The sequence below is a fragment of the Entelurus aequoreus genome, linkage group LG05 (assembly GCF_033978785.1).
Source record: "Entelurus aequoreus isolate RoL-2023_Sb linkage group LG05, RoL_Eaeq_v1.1, whole genome shotgun sequence".
Lineage (NCBI taxonomy): Eukaryota > Metazoa > Chordata > Actinopteri > Syngnathiformes > Syngnathidae > Entelurus > Entelurus aequoreus.
The window spans coordinates 28,823,203-28,845,239 of NC_084735.1; the positions used below are offsets into that span (position 1 = coordinate 28,823,203).

Consider the following 22,037-nt stretch of genomic DNA (forward strand, 5'->3'; position numbering starts at 1 on the left):
CCTCACACAAGATAATCACATTGAATTATTTACATTATTTACAATCAGGAGTGTGGAGGGGGGGTGGGGTGGGGGGGTGGGGGGGGGTGGGGATATGGACATCAAGTAGTGGACATAGAGAGAGAGAGAGAGAGAGAGAGAGATCAGAAGGCATAAGAAAAAGAATCTGCATTTGATTGTTTACATTTGATTATTAGCAATCCGGGGAGGGTGTTAGTTTAGGGTTGTAGCTGCCTGGAGGTGAACTTTTATAGCGGTTTTGAAGGAGGATAGAGATACCCTTTCTTTTATACCTGTTGGGAGCGCATTCCACATTGATGTGGCATAGAAAGAGAATGAGTTAAGACCTTTGTTAGTTCGGAATCTGGGTTTAATGTGGTTAGTGGAGCACCCCCTGGTGTTGTGGTTATGGCGGTCATTTACGTTAAGGAAGTAGTTTGACATGTACTTCGGTATCAGGGAGGTGTAGCGGATTTTATAGACTAGGCTCAGTGCAAGTTGTTTAACTCTGTCCTCCACCTTGAGCCAGCCCACTTTAGAGAAGTGGGTAGGAGTGAGGTGGGATCTGGGGTGGAGGTCTAGAAGTAACCTGACTAGCTTGCAAACATGTACATTTTTACAATAGTATTATATTATTTTTTTGTTAAAAACATTTTTTGTGCAAACATTTATTTTATCTGCCAATATTTTGACACAGATTCCCTGAGCTTTGTTTTGTTTACTCGCAGCCAGACGCGTTTTAATTGAGACACACAAATGAAGTAGGGTAATTTCCATATTGTCAAGTGAACAACTGGCCCGGTGATGATGACAGATCCCACTTTTGTAAGCCCCCGTTTTATTCCCTTAACTGCCTTATAAATCAGAGAGCTCATAAAATCCCTCCACCAAGCTGATGCTCTCTCGCTTGCTTTTTGTGTCTCTCTACCACGCTCCCTCCTCTATATAAAGGCAACAGCTGGTCCTGTGCACCAGAGAGCCGCTGCAGCTTCGTGCGTGCCGACCAGAGAGGAGATACAGACAAGGGAGGAGGAGGAGGAAGAGCAGCGTGACGCAGGGGGGGGTCGAGCACCGTGTGGAACATCTTCTATGGGGAGCAGTCCCGCACTTATCAGGAGCTAACATGACCGATCGGCACAAATCTTCCCAAGGAAGTTTGTAGTGACCCACTTTCCACGTTTAGCCACTTTTTTTTTTTTTTTTTTTAGACCTCGGCCAAGTGGGAATGTGTCCAACTTGACTGTAGATTCTGACATTGTGGTGCTGAACGGACAGCGACCGGCTGTGAGGACTTGACAAAAGAACAGCCCTTTTCTCTCTTTAACTATCCACACTTGTGCACGACTTCCATTTGCTAAGTAGAAAACACTGCTTCGGGAATGTTCCCTTTAACTCTACCACTGTTTGCCGGGAGCTAAAACTTGAATTGACTTTTCATAACGCCTAACTTGTCAGAGCGAGTGGTAGACCCCTGTGAGTGCGTGTGCGTGTGCGCGCGCGCGCGTGTGTGTGTGTGTGCCATCATGCCTCGCTCTTTCTTGGTGAAGAAAGTCAAGTTGGATGACATTTCGGCTGCTGAGCTGGAGAGCTCGTATTGTCACGGCCGAAGAGGAGAACTGAGCCTACGATTCCATCATCGTGATAAAGGTGAGTCACCTACACACACACACACACACACACACACACACACACACACACACACACACACGCACACACACACACACACACACACACACACACACACACACACACACACACACACACACACACACACACACACACACACACACACACACACACACACACACACAGCTTGGTCGGTATAGTGGCCGCGCCAGCAACTTCGGGATTCAAGGTTCGATCCCCTCTTCCGCCATCCTAGTCCTAGTCCGGGGGTCGGCAACCCGCGGCTCTAGAGCCGCATGCGGCTCTTTAGCGCCGCCCTAGTGGCTCTCTGGAGATTTTTCAAAAATGTATGAAGAATGGAAAAAGATGAGGGGAAAAAAATCAATTTTTTTTGTTTCAGAATGTTTTCTGTGGGAGGACAAACATGACATAAACCTCGCTAATTGTTATAAATCACACTGTTTATATTAAACATGCTTCACTGATTCGAGTATTTGGCGAGCGCCGTTTTGTCCTACTAATTTTGGCGGTCCTTGAACTCGCCGTATAGTTTGTTTCCATGTATAACTTTCTCCGACTTTCTAGGACGTGTTTTATGCCACTTTTTCTATCTCATTTTGTACACCACACTTTTAACGTTGGGCATGAGTGCACAAAGGTGCGTTTTGTTGATGTTATTGACTTGTGTGGAGTGCTAATCAGACATATTTGGTCACTGCGTGACTGCAAGCTAATCGATGCTAACATGCTATTTAGGCTAGCTATATGTACATATTGCATATGCCTCATTTGTAGCTATATTTGAGGTCATTTAGTTTCCTTTAAGTCCTCTTAATTACATTCATATCTCATGACACATGTAATATGGCTTTTAATTTTTTGCGGCTCCAGACAGATTTGTTTTTGTATTTTTGGTCCAATATGGCTCTTTCAACATTTTGGGTTGCCGACCCCTGTCCTAGTCCTTGGGTAAGACACTTTACCCACCTGCTCCCAGTGCCACCCACACTGGTTTAAATGTAACTTAGATATTGGGTTTTACTATGTAAAAGCACTTTGAGTCACTAGAGAAAAATGCTATATAAATATAATTCACTTCACTCACACACAGCACTGTGGCTTCATTTTTTCATCTCCCATATACAAAGCATTTGTCATGACTGCGTCTGAAGGACGACAGGGAGGGCAAAAAAGAGTAAAGGTCAAACTGTGGTGACCGAAACATCCCAGCATGCAGTGCGAGCCTATTTCCAACTTGAGTGTGCATCTCAACAGACAGAATGGCTTCACAAAGTTAACTTGTGGAGTAAAACAAAGCAGAAAACTACAAAACAACACAACCTTACGTCCACCCGTTTCACCTTAACCTTTAAAGTCACAGTGGTAAAATTTAATTCTTGACTAAATAAAATGAATCAACCCATCTGTATGTAGAAATATTGGATTAATATATAGTATGTGTTGCCTGTAAAGTGGGTTGTCTGCGTGTTCGCTTGCTTTGGTACATCGCCACCCCCTAGTGGTGTAACAATGACAAAGTCTGTTAAAAAATTATTGCAAAGAGAAAGAAGCGTTGGTGGAGGTGTGCACTTTTTGCCTTTATTTTTTATTTTAATTTTTTTACATTATAGCAAGGTCAAACATGATACATAGAAGAAAAAAGGTCTCAGGTGATCCCATGACAGCAGGAGAAGGAAAACATGGAAGTTGAGCAGCAGCAGCATCAACATGGCAGGCATGTTGAGTAGGCCCACACTCATGTCCCATGTTATAAATATAACAAGAGTTTGACTGAAACAAATGATGCTTGTTGCACACACACACACACACACACACACACACACACACACACACACACACACACACACACACACACACACACACACACACACACACACACACACATGCACATTGCTGTGTTTCTGTCAAGTCGGCATATTTTCCAGGCAGCTTACACGGCTGGGTGCACAGCATCTCATACACACACACACACACACACACACACACACACACACACACACACACACACACACACACACACACACACACACACACACACACACACACACACACACACACACACACACACACACACACACACACACACACACACACACACACACAGGAAGCACTTTGTGACCTACAAGTGTGCATTGTAGCTTGCTGCTTCACTCTTCCTCTCTCTCTCTGACCCATCTGCCATTTTACTTGTCCACTCTGCAGAATGTGTAAAGAAACAGTTCAGAATGTACAAAGAAGTCCTCTAAGTCAATGTAAAAAGCTGTGCAGTTGAGACTGTTGCTGTGAGAACATTTGGCAGGATTAGATTTCCCCCATCGTGTTACAAATAGGGCAGCACGGTGAGAGAGGGGTTAGTGCGTGTGCCTCACAATACGAAGGTCCTGGGTTCGATCCTGCGCTCGGGATCTTTCTGTGTGGAGTTTGCATGTTCTCCCCGTGACTGCGTGGGTCCCCTCCGGGTACTCTGGCTTCCTCCCACCTCCAAAAACTAACTAAATTGGCCCTAGTGTATGAATGTGAGTTTGAATGTTGTCTGTGTTGGTGATGAGGTGGCGACTTGTCCAGGGTGTACCCCGCCTACCGCCCGAATGCAGCTGAGAAAGGCTCCAGCACCCCCTGCAACCCCGAAAGGATAAGCGGTAGAAAATGGATGGATGGATGTTTCAAATGTATTTGTGTGGTCTAACTTTTGGACTCCTGAACCGCTGCGCCAAAAGAGGGAAGATTTGTCAAAACATGCAACTACTGTGTTGCTATGCAATTGTCCTTCTGAAAATACACCGCATGGTGGCGTTATCAATCCCAATAAGTCAGATTGACAAAATACTGACGCGATACATTTTTTTCAAAATGTACTGTAACATAAAAAATGACAGTAAAATAATACGATATCCTTATATTTCACATCAGTTAACTGTTATTTCCCAGGAAGATACTCTAATGACAACAAATTACTGTAAATTCAAACTGATTTGTCCTGAGGTGTTCCGTATAGACTATGTTGTTACAATAAGTGGCGGTATGCTGTTAAATAAACTATAAAATCACAATTGTGACATTGCAGCATTTAGTTCTAACTTTATTGAATTAACCATAACCATCACAGCTCTGCAGGTACAATGAATTGATGTTAGATATTTTACAGTAGACTACTGTAAATGTTACTGTGAAAGTAATGCAATTATTTAGCCAGTATATTACTGTGAATTTACAATGAACATTTTTACAGTTCACTGTAACTTGGTACACACCTTTAGGGGACAGACAAGCACATGTGTGTGTTACATTTGAACAAGATTGGTTGGAAAAAAACATGGCCGCCACCAAGCAAAACTGCTTACTGAGCATTGAATTGTTCATAAGTTATTGAATACCTTATTTGTAATATTTTGATAGATATTACAGGTGCTCAAAAAAATAATTTGATTCACATATGAATTACGATTCGTATTTATCCCAATTTTAAATCAATTGATCATTTCCAAAATTTATTTTTTTGTTTTTATTCATAAGAATCCATTAAAAAAAGAAAACGTTTTAAGCCGTTTCCATGCAACCAGAAGGGGCTTTTCTAAACTGGAGCTTGTTTTGAAAAAGTTTTGTTACAATTATTATACCAGATAATATTCATTGCGGGAATGGAAAATCATGTTGAATGGAGAATCGATTCAGAATCAAATCATCACCATTGCAATCGGAATTGGATCGAATCGTTAGGTGCCCAAAGTTTCACACGTATAACATGTTTGTTAGTATGTCCTCCATATGATATAAAAACTAGTGCTGTCAATTTATTATTTTTATGAAATCAGATGAGTCACATTTTGGAATTTGGATTAATCCAGATTAATCACAGGTGATTAGTCGCTTGCATATTTATCAAATTTGCTTAAGAAAAGAACAATATTTGTACACAAATGTAATTTTATTGTCAGAATGTCTTCCAGAAACATTTTTAAACGTTTTACTTATATGCATGTCATTTATTTGCACAAAACTTGGTAACAGTTTTATCTAAAGGACTTTTAGGTGGTATTTTGTAGTGAAATTTGCCAGCGAACGCACCAGTTGGAGTCCTTTCCCTCATTTTTGGATGTATGGGTTGATCTCATCACTGACGGTAGCGGTTAAGGTAAAAAAGCTTGTAAACTGCATTGTTCATGTAAGTGTGTACATCAGTGGTCCCCAAACTACAGCCCGCGGGCCAGATACGGCCCGCCGTCATCCAAAATACATCTCGCGTGTAGTCCCAGGTAAACATTGTATTTTATTTTGATTTTTTTAATTATAATTTTTTTATTCTGTCCTTTCTAGCCCATCCATCAATCCATTTTCTCCCGCCTGTTACTCTCGGGGTCTCCTAGCCGCTCAGGCAAATCATATTGTCTAAAAATGCATTTTCCCATCGATAACATGACGTCATCACACTCGCGCCACTATTTTAGTCAAAAAAATTGCTAAATTGTTGGGGAAACGTAAAATAGACTCAGAGTGTAGAGTTTTTAAACATATGACTTTTTTTGTTCAGTGTAAGGAAAAGGCAGTTTGTCTAATCTGCAATGAGACATATATATATATATATATATATATATATATATATATATATATATATATATATATATATATATATATATATATATATATATATATATATATATATATATATATATATATATATATATATATATATATATATGTATATATATATATGTATGTATATACATATATATGTATATGTATATACACTACCGTTCAAAAGTTTGGGGTCACATTGAAATGTCCTTATTTTTGAAGGAAAAGCACTGTACTTTTCAATGAAGATAACTTTAAACTAGTCTTAACTTTAAAGAAATACACTCTATACATTGCTAATGTGGTAAATGACTATTCTAGCTGCAAATGTCTGGTTTTTATGGCAATATCTACATAGGTGTATAGAGGCCCATTTCCAGCAACTATCACTCCAGTGTTCTAATGGTACAATGTGTTTCTTCATTGGCTCAGAAGGCTAATTGATGATTAGAAAACCCTTGTGCAATCATGTTCACACATCTGAAAACAGTTTAGCTCGTTACAGAAGCTACAAAACTGGCCTTCCTTTGAGCAGATTGAGTTTCTGGAGCATCACATTTGTGGGGTCAATTAAACGCTCAAAATGGCCAGAAAAAGAGAACTTTCACCTGAAACTCGACAGTCTATTCTTGTTCTTAGAAATGAAAGCTATTCCACAAAATTGTTTGGGTGACCCCAAACTTTTGAACGGTAGTGTATATATATATATATAAATATGTTTGTATGTATATATATATATATATATATATATATATATATATATATATATATATATATATATATATATATATATATATATATATATATATATATATATATATATATATATATATATATATATATATACATATATATGTATATATATATATATATATATATATATATATATATATATATATATATATATATATATATATATATATATATATATATATATATATATATATATATATATATGTATATATACCCGGACCCTGGCCAATTTTTTTTAACCCAATGTGACGGGACCCCTGGTGTACATGATAAAGTACATGATAAATGCGGTTATTTTTTAGATAATCCCATGAGTTAGCGTGTTAATTTTGACACACCCAATACAAATACAATCCCCAGAAAGTGCTGCTTATATTGTGAAATTATCATTTCACATTTTTTTATTGCGCATTATTAGTACCTTTTTTTGTTGAATTGGTGTGTAAAAGTGACCAAATATGTTTTCTAATCTATGAAGAGCGACTGAATACATTTAATTTATAAACGTTTTCCCACATGATGGTTTATGACTCCTTGCCCTATTAACAGGGTCTCCCTGACGCTTCCACGTAGCAGCGTTACTTAGTTTGTAGTTAATATCCGTGCAATGTGTTACAGGGTTAATATCTGTTTCCATGACAGTGCAGCCCCCCCCCCCAAAAAAAAACTCCCCGAAAAAAACAAAAGTAGTGTCACAGTCAGTGAGCACACAAGTATGAGTCAAGCGTCCTGTTTGCAAGGAGCTAAAAGAAACACTTGGTCATCTTGCTACAATCTTACTCATGCTCTATAAAACACACACACACACACACACACACACACACACACACACACACACACACACACACACACACACACACACACACACACACACACACACACACACACACACACACACACACACACACACACACACACACACACTCAGAGGGTGTGTGTGTGAGGGTGTATTGATGACATTTGCCTCCACGTTCTGTCTCATTCTCTGATATTTAATACGAAAATGTTAAACTACATATGCAACCCCCCCACCTCCACACCTTGATCTCAACATCACGCCCTCTCTTTCTGTCTGGCATCATTTATTGCTTGTTATTGACTTAGCCCAGCTTTTCTCAGAAGTGACTGCTGAAATGATATTACCAGCACAAGTATCCTCCTCTGCCCAGCGTCTAAATGCTCCTGAAATGCTAATTGAAATGGAGAGCTATCGATCTGCTCAGATCCTGCAGAGGAAGCTAGCAGTCTCGCTGTGTGTGTGTTTACGTGTGTGTGTGTGTCACAAACCAAAGTCAAATTGTTCAACACACAAAACTCTATTGGAGGACAATTCTCATGCTATCTAATTAGGTACAAGATGAATGACAATTGTCAAATTGAATTCATTAGCTCATGGGAAAAAATGATTGCATTAATCGTGCATAAAAGCAGATTAATCACGCAAAGATGAGTGAGGAGACTCCGACTGTTGTGCACGGTGGGAAATTTCATTCAAAATATATCCAGCTGAGACTTTGGATAAAACTATTAGCATGTTATGAGTAAAAAATTGACGTACGTTCACCTAACACATATTTAAAAAAAATTCCTGGACAAATGCCTGACAATCAAATTGCGTTTTTATCTATTTATTTTTTTAAATCTGTTTTTAATTAATATTAACATATTATTTTGTAATTGTTTGGCCATATTTTCAATTGTTGCTGCTTTTTTTAATTTATTTTTTATTTATTCATTTGATAGGGAAATCATAATACTGGTACTGAAAAAACAGACTCCCACCTCAAAGAAAATAAATAAATTGCATTTGTGTCTAAATATAGTTTTAAAAAAAAATTAATCTCAAATTATGCTTGCGAGTAATAACCTGTGATTAATTGTAATTATTCTGAATTCAAAAGTGTGATTATTCTAATACAAAAATGTAATTGTTTGTCAGCACTAAAATAAACATATTGCATAAAAGCCTACTTTTTTTGTCCTCGATTTCATTGCATATGACATTTTTAGCGCCCTCTATGGATAGCAGTCAAAATGTTTTGGAAGTCACGCTGGCATACATGTATTTATCTTTTAACGACTTTATGCATGCTTTTATTTCATCACTTCTGGACTATTGCGATTCACTCTCTGTTGGAGTGAACCAGGCCTCACTCGCTCAATTGCAGTTAGTCCGCCTTTTAATTGGAACAAAGTCAAAAACACCAGCACATTAACCCGATTTTAGCATCCCTTCACTGGCTCCCGGTTCATTTTAGAATTCATTGTAAAATTGTATTGTTTGTTATAAAATCTCTTAACGATTTAGCGTCACAATAAATGTCAGAACTTTTAAAAATCTACACCCCCCACAAGGTTGCTGAGGTCAGCTGATCAATTTCGCTTTGTCATCCCAAAAACCCGCTTAAAATCCAGAAGTGATCGTGCATTTTTGCTGCAGCTCCGAAACTTTGGAACGATATCCCTCTGTTTTTTAATATTTTTAGTTTTTTTTTGTATTTATTTATTTGACAGGGACAGTACAATTACACATTGCTACCCATAGGTAACCAATGTCAAAGTACATAAGGCTTCTAGCCACAGGCTAATTTTAAACCCTAGTCCCAGGTTAGGCTTTTAAAGAAAAGTTGAGAAAAGTGAAAAACACATACAAAAAGATTAAGACAAGTACAAAATTAAAAAAAATGGCCCCATTTGTCCATACAACATCCAGTTCTGGTGCTCACACTTCTGATTTTCCTTGGTTATTTGGACGGCTCCTTCTTTAATGAGTTTTAAATCACATCTTAAAACATATTTTTACTCCTTGGCTTATAAACCAGCATGCGAGTTGTGTGATCTTAGTCTTTTTTCTTTTCTTTTACGTGTTTATTCTCTTTTTATTTAAATGCTTTTTTGTTTTTGACTCTTGACTGTCCTTAGTTTTATCTTGCTTCTAAATGTGTGTTTTAACTACTGCGCAGCACTTTGTGAAACTTTTGTTTTTTGAAATGTGCTATACAAACAAAGTGAATTGGATTGGATGTAATAAATAGATCCTCAAAGTTTTATCATCATGAATTAGGACATTTTGCGGCCAGGTTTTTTAACCGATCTTGCTTAAATTTGACACACAAGCGCTTGTCAGTCCCCTAAAACTGTGTACCAAATTCTGTGGTGATGCGGCCAAACCCTAAAGTTACAGTGCTTGTTTTCTGGAGCTGTGTTGGAAATTACAAGTCAATCTAATTCATTGGTTTCAAAACGGCGCTGCCGTGTGGTGTATTGGTTAGAAAAAATAATAGCGCAGGTGACACAAAAGCTGTGCATGTTTTGGCACATTTTCACCTTTTTCTGTGCAGCGGTTAAAAGGTAGAAGTGCTCCTAAAAGCTACTTGCATGTGAAATAAAAGACTGCGGCACAATTATAAATAACTCTAAAGAAATGTGGTGTCTTATTTTCGATCGATGCTCACTGCGGGTGAACTGACCACTTCCTGTGTCTTGTCTCAGGTTACGTGCGGAATTATCTCACCCCCTCTCACTATGACGACGTGGTGGGCAGCGACTCATCGGCCATCTCTAAAGTGCCCTCCTCCCCGAGCCACTCGTCAATCATCTACAGCCGCATCGACGACACCTTCAGCGGCATCCACGGCGATTCCGACCAGCCGGACAGCCCCAGGTCAGAGGTGTCCTCGTCGGCCAGCGGTTACATCAACGGGGACGCCGCCGTCAGCGAGGGCTACACGGTGGACGCCTTCTTCATCATGGATGGGCGCTCGAGGCGGAAGGGCGCCGCCACCCCCAGGGGGGCCCCGCAGAGGCACTCATGCAGCGAATGCGGCAAGACCTACGCCACGTCTTCCAACCTGAGCCGGCACAAGCAGACGCACCGCAGCATGGACAGCAAGATGGCCAAGAAGTGTCCCACGTGCGGCAAGGTCTACGTCTCCATGCCGGCCATGGCCATGCACCTGCTCACGCACGACCTCAAGCACAAGTGCGACGTCTGCGGCAAGGCCTTCAGCCGCCCGTGGCTGCTGCAGGGCCACATGCGCTCGCACACCGGCGAGAAGCCCTTCGGGTGCTCGCACTGCGGCAAGGCCTTCGCCGACCGCTCGAACCTCCGCGCTCACATGCAGACGCACTCGGCGTTCAAGCACTACAAATGCAAGCGCTGCGACAAGACGTTCGCTCTCAAGAGCTACCTGAACAAGCACTACGAGTCGGCGTGCTTCAAGGGGGCCTTCTCCCCACTCAGCTCGGTGGGGGAGTGACTTATATCCTTCCAAACGCTCCCAAATCCATCTCCTCGCCTCAATAGGGGCTGAGGACCTCGCAGCGTGAAAACCAGAACATGGCTTCCAAATGTGGACTCACTCACAAAAGATAAATCAAGCACAGAACATCTAGCTCATCACTTCCAAGACACCTCCATCTATTTATGGCCACGATCCTCCTCACAGGGGACACAAGCAAGCACAAATTCTCTCCTCGTCTTCAGTCGCCATCCTGCAAAAAGAGATTAAATCAACTTCCAGACATTGTTCATAATTTAGGGGAGAGATTTTTCCTACCCGGGACTTGAACTTGTGTTGTGTAACCTCGCTGAAGTGAAGAACAAATTTGTACAATTTGACAGGCAACAGAGTTTCCAAGTTACAGTATATATGGGTGCAGCTGCTTCTTGGGTGAAGGAGTCAAACAAAAACACACCAGGGTATTTTTCCTTCCTACGAACAACCTAAACAAAATGTTTTAGCTGCCAGTGTTAGGCCATGTCCACATAAACACGGATGTTTTCAAAATCGCACATTTCTCCCCCCCAAAATATCTGTAAATATCCCATTTGACCATCTGTCAGGCGCATTTTGGCCTGTGAGAAGCCTAAAGAAGCAACCACAGCTGACTTGTTTGCACATTATAATGCCTTTATGAGCATAGGAAGTGTTTATAAGTGTGAGAGGTGGGCTTATGAAGACTTTAATTGCATATAATATTCGTAAAAATCATAAAAATAAATAAATACCATCACTACTTTGCTGAATTTTCACCTACCTTGCAATAAACGATGGATGTACAATGATGTGTACCTTACGTTTAAAACCTGGGGGCCATTTGCAGCCCACAGCAACAATTTGACCCACACATTCTAAAAGTACTATTACAGCAAAAACACATGGCATGTGTATTAAAAGAACAAATAGATGTAAAGTGACTGGAATAAGATGAAATGTTGGCGCTAAAAACTAGGGTTGGAAGATGTATATTTTTTAAAGAAAATTTCCGCTTCTCAAGAACTACACCAATAACCGATTAACTTGTTTTTTAAATGTAGATTTTAATGTACGATATTTTTCGGACCATAAGCCGATATCTTTTTTCAACAATTTGAACCCTGCTGCTTATGAAACGGTGCGGCTAATTTATGGATTTTTCGAACAGCCATAATGTTTTGCATTCAACAAACAGTTTTCATATAACACCGACAGACACTAAAATAGATGATATTATTTGTGCTTTGGCATCATCTTTTGGACAAGTTCACTCACACAGGTGATGCGGGTTAAAAACGTACTTCCTGTTTCGTGTCCATAGCGTTTCAGCTCGAAAGGATTTTTCTCCAAACAAAGTTTGTAAGTTTTACAATAGAACTAAAACAATTCATACTTACTAAACCGCCCCATGTGTGATGTCTGTAGGAGTGTTTTCACGTATACTTGTATGTACTATTGGAATGTAATCAAGCTGGCGTTGTTAGCATTAGGGAATACGCAGTCACGTTTACAAGTGTCTGTTAGTATTATTAACTTACAATGGCATTCTTTTTTAATTGTTTTAGTTTCTTAAATTCACAAAAATGTCGCTGTGAAGTTATTGAGTCTGTTTAGCTGATTGGAGAGCTAGCTTCTGCAGCTAGTGGGTCCATGACGATGATTTCAGTTTTGTTTAATCAGCCGTTTTACTGCCGTGTTACAGGCACAATTAAGGTATGGAAAAAAACCTTTACAAAATATTTCGTACCGGTATATATCTGCAGCTTATAGTCCGGTGCGGCTAATATATGTAAAAAATATTTTTTCTTCTAATATTTGGTGGATGCGGCCTAAATACCGGTGCGCTCTAAAGCCCGGAAAATATGATAGTTTGTCCACAGCTTTCTTTGCGGAAGCTCCTTTAGCAGAAGGTGTCTTCAGTGGCTTTCAAAACAACACCATAGCGATGCTGGAATTTCATGTGGCTGCTAAGGTTTGATGTGTTGAAGCACAATGTGTTTTTCCACCCTGTGGAATGTTTGCAAATAGCACGCACAATGTCTTCCTCTGAAATGGTGAAGAAGTCCCAAACTATCAAAGCTATGGTTGCGTACAACGCACTCAGGGGAGGTTTACGATCGGCCGATTCACAGCATAGGCAGGAGAAAAGGAGCACTTTATTTGCCACTGCTACAACGTGTACTGCAAAAGATGCACATTCTACAGTCACTTATGATGTTATAACAGGGCTAATGTTAGCATATGCGCAGGTAAAGCAAAATAAAACATCTACAACTTACCGCAATATGTTTTCTCGAGCTGGAAATTGAATTATTGTAAGCCGGGATGTGAATCTTTCTACTGACAGATGACAGTGCAGGATCAAAATTGTCTTTTTCCGTTTGTATGTAAACGTTGTCATGTCAATATTTACAGTGTGTAGTTCGAGTGTGGTCATGTGACAACAGGTTTGGAGTCAAACGTCACTAGTGCTTTTGTTGAATTGGTAAAACAAAGTCATGTGACATAACTTTTTCTAATGAGCGAAATGAATATGTCTTTGCAAGCAGTAATCAATAATTATAAATAAATAAAATCATGTGAATAAATGTAGCGATCAGAATGAAACCCAATGTAACGTAGTGAAAGTGGTGATTCTTCTTTACAAAATAGCAAAAGTTAAAAGTACGTTGCATTAAAAAACTACCCTAAGTACAATGTATTCAAAACGTTACTACAGTAAATGTAGCGCGTTTCTACCCACCTCTGAAAACATGCATAGACAGAGCCTAATAAATTACACCTTTTAATCGATTGTGCATGGAGTGACATGTTACAAAGCGCACGCACACCTGCACACGAACACCTGTAAATCAATTTAAAAAAAGGTTTAAAAACATAAAAAAAGGTTTAAAAACATAAAATAATGTTGCGCATAGCTTATATAGTCTTCAGTTTTACCCAGCCACACACAAACAAAAAGGTTTTGGAAAATCTCCATTCTGGACAGAGTTTTCCAAAAGCTCAGTTTTAATGACAAAATCCTACGTTTGTGTGTGAACGACAACACATTAAAATGTTTAAATATCCATATATTTGTGTGGACATGGCCTTAGTCGAAGTTCCAAGATGTTAAAAACCTCCCTTTGAAAGGGATTGTTGTAAAATAGCATCAGCATACAGCAGTCAGTATTACGTCTATTTATTGCTATTTATTCTAATTATTTGCACATTATTTATTTTTGCCTTCTGTTATAAATATGCCAAAGCATTTGACACTTTTGAGTTTTGCTTCATTTTTAAACACAACTGCATGCAAAAAAAAAAGTCACAGCCCAGCAAAGGAAGGCTATGCCAATGTTATGAATATTTTGCAAATTAGTTGCCAAAACTGCAACATTGTCTTTTTTTTCCATATACAAAAGGGAAGGGGTGTCTAAAGTTCGACCGGGGGGCCATTTTCGCCTTATTTTTATTGGCATATTGTGAAACTAAAATGAATTGTTAATGAGATATAGCCTCCTGAGAACCAGCATTCTCTGCAGCAGACGTTTCAGTTGAACATAACCGGGCTTTTTTTCTCCCAAAATGAAAACAAATGTCCACTGCAGTGGACAGTGGTTCTGAAGATGATATCATTAGATATTACAATAATTAACTGTGTTCAGATGTCTTAGCATAAATTGACCTGCATTGGATAGCTTCTAGCATATTTATTGCACATAATGTGCTAATAATTCTGTATGCGGCCCTCAGCGGAGACCTTTTGGACACTCCTGCAATAGAGCAATAATGACACTCATATCTGCATCAGTTTTTTCTTCCAAGCGCCACTGTTGTGTGTATGTAGTGAAGAGATATGACATATCAGGGAATAAGCAAATTCATATTTGCTGTGATTCTTTGAGGCCTTCTCCTCTTAGGTGAAGTTACAATTTTGGGGATTTGGTCAAAGCTTGTCCATAGGTATGCATGAGAAATTTAGGCATAAAAGCTTCAGATGGAGGACTGCAGGTGTTTTGTTTTTTTTTTGTACATGTTGCACTGCCTGCCTTGTATTATTGTAAAATTATTGTAGAAAGTAGAAGGTACTACAATTGTAGGCCTCTGGTGCTGTAATATTGACACTGACAATGTTTTGCTTGTAGCTAAGAACAGCTACTTGATGCAGGATTTAAGAACTGTTGCTGAAGGGCTCTGTAAAAGGAGTCAAAGGAGGTCAAACATTGCGTGTCAGAACGCAACAAAAGCCAACTGTAAAGCCTTAACAAGTTGCGTGTCAAATCTTTCAGCACCAGAGAGCACCGACAAACACGTTAGACGACACTACGAGCTACTGTAGCCAACTATAGCCACAAGCTAGTTTATCTATTCTTATATAAAAAGCACTTCCTCTTAACAATTGTAACTTTTTGTTTGTTTTTTTCCTCTCCGAGTGAGTAAGTAGCACAATTAAGGACGAGTTTAGATTCAGGTAGACGATGCCTTTATTTGTAGAATTAACTTGCTTTTTTTTCTACTGCAATGCATCAAGACGTGTGGGAATAAAAACAATGAAGATGTTGAAGAAGACGCTCAAGTGACATTTTATATTGTGAGCAAACTCAGTCACAACTTTTTTTTCTTTCCTAGAGCACATGATATTTTGCGGCAAGAGGCCTTGTAAATAAGCACTGAGTGGATCATTTCTACAGGTCTATACAGAGCGACGGGTGACGATGATGATTTTCAGGAGCTTCCCACTTTGTTGTTCTTCCTCTGAGGAGGTTTTTGGGGGCCTCCAATTGTAAAGCACAAAAGCAACACTGGGCATTTTGTTTCATTTCCTTAATAATAAAAGATAGTTTGAACAGAAAATGTGGTGGTGTGGATTCTCAGTCATCCAGATGATCTGCAAAGGTTGAATGAGGCAACTGAACGGTTCAGCTTTTATCCAAAATACTTTCCTCAGTTCAACAGTTCATAGGTGTGGAGTCTCTTTGTTAATTTTGTGTTCATTTACACAGCAGTTTTTGATGAAAATATATTTTTCTTTTAGTTTAACTGTAGTGATCTAAACACAGATTCAGAAAATTAGTCAACTAAATTTCCAAAAAATTTTAGTCACCAAAAATGAATGATACATTTAGTCAACTAAAATGTCAAGCAGAACCTCATTTTACGAATTCAATTGGTTCTTGAACAGGGTTTGTAAATGGAAATGTTTGTATATTGAAGCAAAGTGTCCAGATCTATGTGGATACGAAAATGTACTTTAGTTTTAGTTGAACTATAGTGATCTAAACACAGTATCAGAAAATTAGTCAACTAAATTTCTAAAAAATTTTAGTCACCAAAAATTAATGATACATTTAGTCAACTAAAATGTCAAGTAGAACCTAATTTTACGAATTCAAATGTTTCTTAAACAGGGTTTGTAAATGGAACAGTTCTTATATTGAAGCAAAGTGTCGAGAACTATGTGGATACGAAAATATATTTCAGTTTTAGTTGAACTGTAGTGATCTAAACACAGATTCAGAAAATTAGTCAAACTAAAGTTCCAAAAATGATCAGTCATCTAAAATTAATGATACATTTAGTCAAATAAAATGTCAAGTAGAACTTGATTTTACGATTCAATTGGTTCTTGAACAGGGTTTGTAAATAGAACAGTTTGTATATTGAAGCAATGTGACGAGAACTATGTGGATATTTCGTTTGCCCATTGCTTTCTTTGAACTTGTACTGAGATAGCAAAACTAGAAAATGTTGCCAAAAGGCTAAAAAAAACTATTGAAAAACACAGTATGCAGCAATTAGTGCTGACTGAATGACTGAATGAGTGAGCGCCGCAGCTCGATAAGACCGCCCACAATGGATGTGCTGCCGGGCACAAAATGGCTGCCCTGCAGGCACATGATGGATGGATGAAACCTTTGTACACAAATATAGGTTTGTACAACAAAGCATATTCTTAGTTGGTCTGCGGTTCGTAAATCAAAAAGTTCATACAATGAGGGCTACGTAAAACGAGGTTCCACTGTATAGGAAATAGGACATCTTTAAAGTTTCATTGAAAGGACCTTAATTTAGGCTACCTGAAAGTGAAAGACTTTGTTTAACACAAAAGTTATGGTCAGGAATGATGCAGTTAGTAATTTTTGCTCGATATGTCCATCCATCCATCCATTTTCTACCGCTTGTCCCGTTCGGGGTCGCAGGGGGTGCTGGAGCCTATATCAAATATTTGAATAAAGTCCTCATCGATAACAGTAGTGGCAGATAAATCAATCCTTTGCTAGCAATCATTTGATCGTGGTTTGCTGCAGGATCACATTGTGTTGTCACGTTAAACACTCTTAAATATAGTTTTTTGGCAGGATTTATTATTTGCAAGATTGGATTATTGACGTTAATGTCAGAGCAACTGTTACGGCGAGGGGATCGCAGCTTACTGCAGGGTTTGTCCCCCCGGGATGCAGACGGACCACTCCGGACAAAACGTGCAGGTAGGAACATGATTTATTCTTGGAAAATCAAAGAAGTACCAAAAACACAAAACAAGCAAGAGGAAAAATGTGCCGATCGCACTGAAAGCTAAGGCTACCACTTAGCATAGACTAGGAGACAAGAAATACTCACGTAACAGGTTGCGTGTAGCAAAGAATGAAGCCTGGCCGACTGTCCGGCAAAGGCAGGCTTAAATAATGCCTCTGATTAGTGCTCGGGAAACAGGTGAGCGTCCTGAAAACCAATCAGAGACAGGTGGAAATAATAAGCACCCATGGTAACTAAAAACAAACTCAAGGGTGCACAAAAACAGGAACTGAGGGAGTCCAAAACTAACAGAAAATAACAAAACATGATCCGGGCCACGGATCATAACAGTGCCTCCCCTTAAGGACAGATTGCAGATGTCCACAAAAAACAAGCCGGATCAAGAGTCACGGGAGGGCGGAGGGAGGTGGGTCGCCAGACCAAGTGTCCCCGCAACCAGCGAGGGAGAGTCAGGTGGCAGGTTGAACGCTGCTGCAATTGGTGAGGTGGGCGACCACGGAACGGCCACGTCAGTGGCCGACGAGGATGCGGGCATGAGTGACGCCAGAAGCTCAGCAGCCTTAGAGCCTTACGCCCAATTCGTGGGCGTCGCTGCTGTCTGCGCCCGAGGCGTCCATTAATTGAACCTTGAGAGGGCCGCATGCAGGTGTCTGATGGCCACTTGCACAGCCGGCCAGCCGGATGTTGCAGAGGCGACGACGCTGGCAATGAGGAGGGTGGCGGCGCCGTGGAAAGGCCCGCCAGAGACGAGGAAGGAAGCAGCCGTGGAGCAGGTACAGGAACTGGAGCTCGCCTCGGCGCAGGTACAGGGACTGGAGCTCGCCTCGGCGCAGGTGCAGTAACTGGTGCTCGCCGAGATGCAGCGACTGGTGCTCGCCGAGGTGCAGCGACTGGTGCTAGCCGAGGTGCAGCAGGTTCTGGTGCTAGCCAAGGTGCAGCAGGTTCAGGTGGTAGCCTTGGAGCAGCAGGTTCAGGTGTTAGCCTTGGAGCAGCAGGTTCAGGTGCTAGCCTTGGAGACGCTGGTTCAAGTGCTAGCCTTGGAGCAGCAGGTTCAGGTGCTAGCCTTGGGGCAGCAGGTTCAGGTGGCGGAGAGGATGGCGTCTTCAGGCCCACCTGGGCTGAGGTCAGCCGTGACCTTGGCGGAAGTGGCTTAGCTGGAGGTTGCGGCTTGGCATGCCGAAGGACTGGTGGTGGTGAACGGGCCGGAGGTTGCTGCCTGGCTGGGCGCAGCTGTGCCACCCCACTAGCACAGCTCCCGGCACTAGCCCCCCACTCAAGAAGCGGTTACCTCCTTGAGGTCTGGAACAGTCTTTAGGGGTGGGTTGGGGGAGGTCAGGAGGGGGGTAGACTCCTCCCCATTAGATTGTCCAGAATGTTTCTTTCCACCCACCACCTGAGATTGTGTGGGAGGACAAAAGGAAAAGGTCTGTGATGTGGGCGGGGCTTGAGTCTTGGGGGGCGGAGCGTGAAAATTAGGAGGTGGCTGGACTGACAAGATCTAAATTTAAAAAAAATGTTCTGATAATGTTTTATTATAGAATTAAAGTCTTTAGGGGGCGGCTGACGGAGGGAAGCAGAAGGTAGAAAAGGAAAATCTAGGTCTGTGACGTCATCAGCGGAAGAAGACTGGGCTGCCTGAGGAGTGCTGTGTACCGGAGGAGAAGTCTGAGGGAGCAGCGCGTCCTGACAGCGAAGCGAAGCCCTTTTGGACGGCTTCCGTCTTCACTAACGCGTCTGGTACTGCGGTGGTGCCGCAATGTTCTCGGGCCATACGGAGTTGATAGGGATCAACAAGCCGTTAGAACCCCACTTCAGGTCCTGGCGCTCCATGGGGGTATAGCGGAGAGTCTCCGCCTCCATCGCCTTTAATACCATCCACGTATCTTCTTCGTCCACCTCCTCGACGTCCGTTGCGGGGGAAGTATGCTGGCTTCATTCTGGCGCGACGGGGGGTCGCAGCTTACTGCAGAGTTCATTCCCCCGGGATGCAGACGGACCACTCCGGACAAGACGTGCAGGTAGAAACATGATTTATTCTTAGAAAATCAAAGAAGTACCAAAAACAGAAAAAAAGCAAGAGGAAAAATGTGCCAATCGCACTGGAAGCTAAGGCTACCACTTAGCATAGACTAGGGACAAGAAATACTCACGTAATAGGTTGTGTGTAGCAAACATTAAAGCCAGGCCGACTGAATGGCAATGGCAGGCTTAAATATTGCCTCTGATTAGTGCTCGGGAAACAGGTGAGCGTCCCGAACACCAACCAGAGACAGGTGGAAATAATAAGCACCCATGGTAACTAAAAACACAATCAAGAGTGCACAAAAACAGGAACTGAGGGAGTCCAAAACTAACAGAAAATAACAAAACATGATCCAGGCCACGGATCATAACAGCAACTACCACAATTAATAAAACGTGTGATTTTTCATCACCAATCACCAAAATAATTCCCGGGCGCTGCACCGGTGCTGCCTACTGCTCCCCTCACCTCGCAGGGGGTGATCAAGGGGATGGGTCAAATGCAGAGGACAAATTTCACCACACCTAGTGTGTGTGTGACAATCATTGGTACTTTAACTTTAACCTAGATAGCAAAGGTGTGTAAATTTAGCAAAGCATTCCAAAAGTTGTTCTAGTAATGGTAACGGAATATGCTTGTATTAGCTTTGTCCTACGTACAGTTGCGTCCGCTTTGACGCCTGCTGATGGCATCATAGCGTACCCAACTGAAATGTGTCCTCTTCTCTTTCTCCAAGATGTACATAAAGAAAAGCATCTAAATGGGTCTCCTTTGTGACTCCATGTGCACTTTCATAAATTGCTAAAGACCTGCGATTGGATATATTTAGAACTAGTCCTAACTATTTACAAAATTAAATATGACTATGGCATCTTCAATATTTTTGTCTTGTTTGTACTCTAAACTGTAGTAGTTATTATCATATTATTTCAGTCAGAGAAAAATAGGTCGTTGATGATAACTAAAGACATGCACCTGGGGATAGGTTGATTGGCAACACTAAATTGGCCCTGGTGTTTGAATGTGAGTGTGAATGTTGTCTGTCTATCTGTGTTGGCCCTGCGATGAGGTGGCGACTTGTCCAGGGTGTACCCCGCCTTCCGCCCGATTGTAGCTGAGATAGGCTCCAGCGCCCCCCGCGACCCCGAAGGGAATAAGCGGTAGAAAATGGATGGATGGTTAGTCGACGAAATTTATAGTGATTAGAATTTTACAAAAATTCTGATTCTTAGGGTGACGATTCCATTCAGGATCAACTTTCGATTCAAACTGATTCTCGTAATATTTTATTTATAGGGGTGAGAACCGAATTTGGTACTTTTACAGGCACCAACCGAATTCTGTCAGTACTATCGGGTATCAATTCACGTAAACTGAAATGGTGCCCAGTGGAACAGGGGTTAGTGCATGTGCCTCACAATACGAAGGTCCTGAGTAGTCCTGAGTTCAATCCCGGGCTTGGGATCTTTCTGTGTGGAGTTTTCATGTTCTCCCCGTGACTGCGTGGGTTCCCTCCGGGTACTCCGGCTTCCTCCCACCGCCAAAAACATGCACCTGGGGATAAGTTGATTGGCAACACTAAATTTTCCCTAGTGTGTGAATGTTGTCTGTCTATCTGTGTTGGCTCTGGGATGAGGTGACGACTTGTCCAGGGTGTACCCCGCCTTCCGCCCGAATGCAGCTGAGATAGGCTCCAGCACAACCCCGCGACCCCAAAAGGGACAAGCGGTAGAAAATGGATGGATGGGATGAAATGGTGCCATAGTTCGATAACTTTGTTGCACGTGACATCACATCCGCCTGAAGGAAACAATCACTAAAGCAGCACTCAGGGCAAACTCAGCCAAACTCACCCTAAGCAATGTAGCAATTTTCAACATTAAGAAAGCAAGTATGCTTGGTAGAAAATAGTCGAACGTAAAGTAAGCTTCCACTCTTCCAGAATTCGCTACCTGGATGCTAATTTGCCTCAGACGGGCTACTATTAGCATTAGCGATTTTACATGGCGACCCAGAGAGGGACAAGCGGTAGAAAATGGATGGATGGATTTCAACACCTCCAAATTCAGTATTGAAAACTACCACGAGGATGAATGTTACAATCAAACAGCTGGTGTATAACAAGCACAACACTTACAGTATAAACACTTTGTAGGGTGCAACATAACACATTCATCTTCATGGAAAACCTACTTCCTATTTAGACAACAAATGCTAGATAGCCTGTACAATACTGCCATCTAACGTCTCAGAAGTACGACTGC

The 22,037-nt window shown here is 41.1% G+C and overlaps 1 protein-coding gene across 1 annotated transcript; it reads left to right on the forward strand.

Moving 5' to 3' along the window:
* Positions 1-1,034: 1,034 nt before the first annotated feature.
* Positions 1,035-16,038, forward strand: LOC133650421 (transcriptional repressor scratch 1-like). Its single transcript, XM_062047642.1, has 2 exons — positions 1,035-1,647; positions 10,465-16,038. Exons 1-2 carry the CDS (start codon positions 1,524-1,526, stop codon positions 11,229-11,231), a joined length of 891 nt encoding a protein of 296 aa, XP_061903626.1. The 5' UTR covers positions 1,035-1,523; the 3' UTR covers positions 11,232-16,038.
* The last annotated feature ends 5,999 nt before the right edge of the window (positions 16,039-22,037 follow it).

What these genes read in the sequence shown, in the direction of transcription:
- LOC133650421 (XM_062047642.1), top strand. Translation starts at nt 1,524, where the DNA reads ATGCCTCGCTCTTTCTTGGTGAAGAAAGTCAAGTTGGATGACATTTCG. An exon ending in ATTCCATCATCGTGATAAAG is followed by an intron (nt 1,648 to 10,464) that starts GTGAGTCACCTA and finishes GTCTTGTCTCAG; the next exon opens with GTTACGTGCGGAATTATCTC.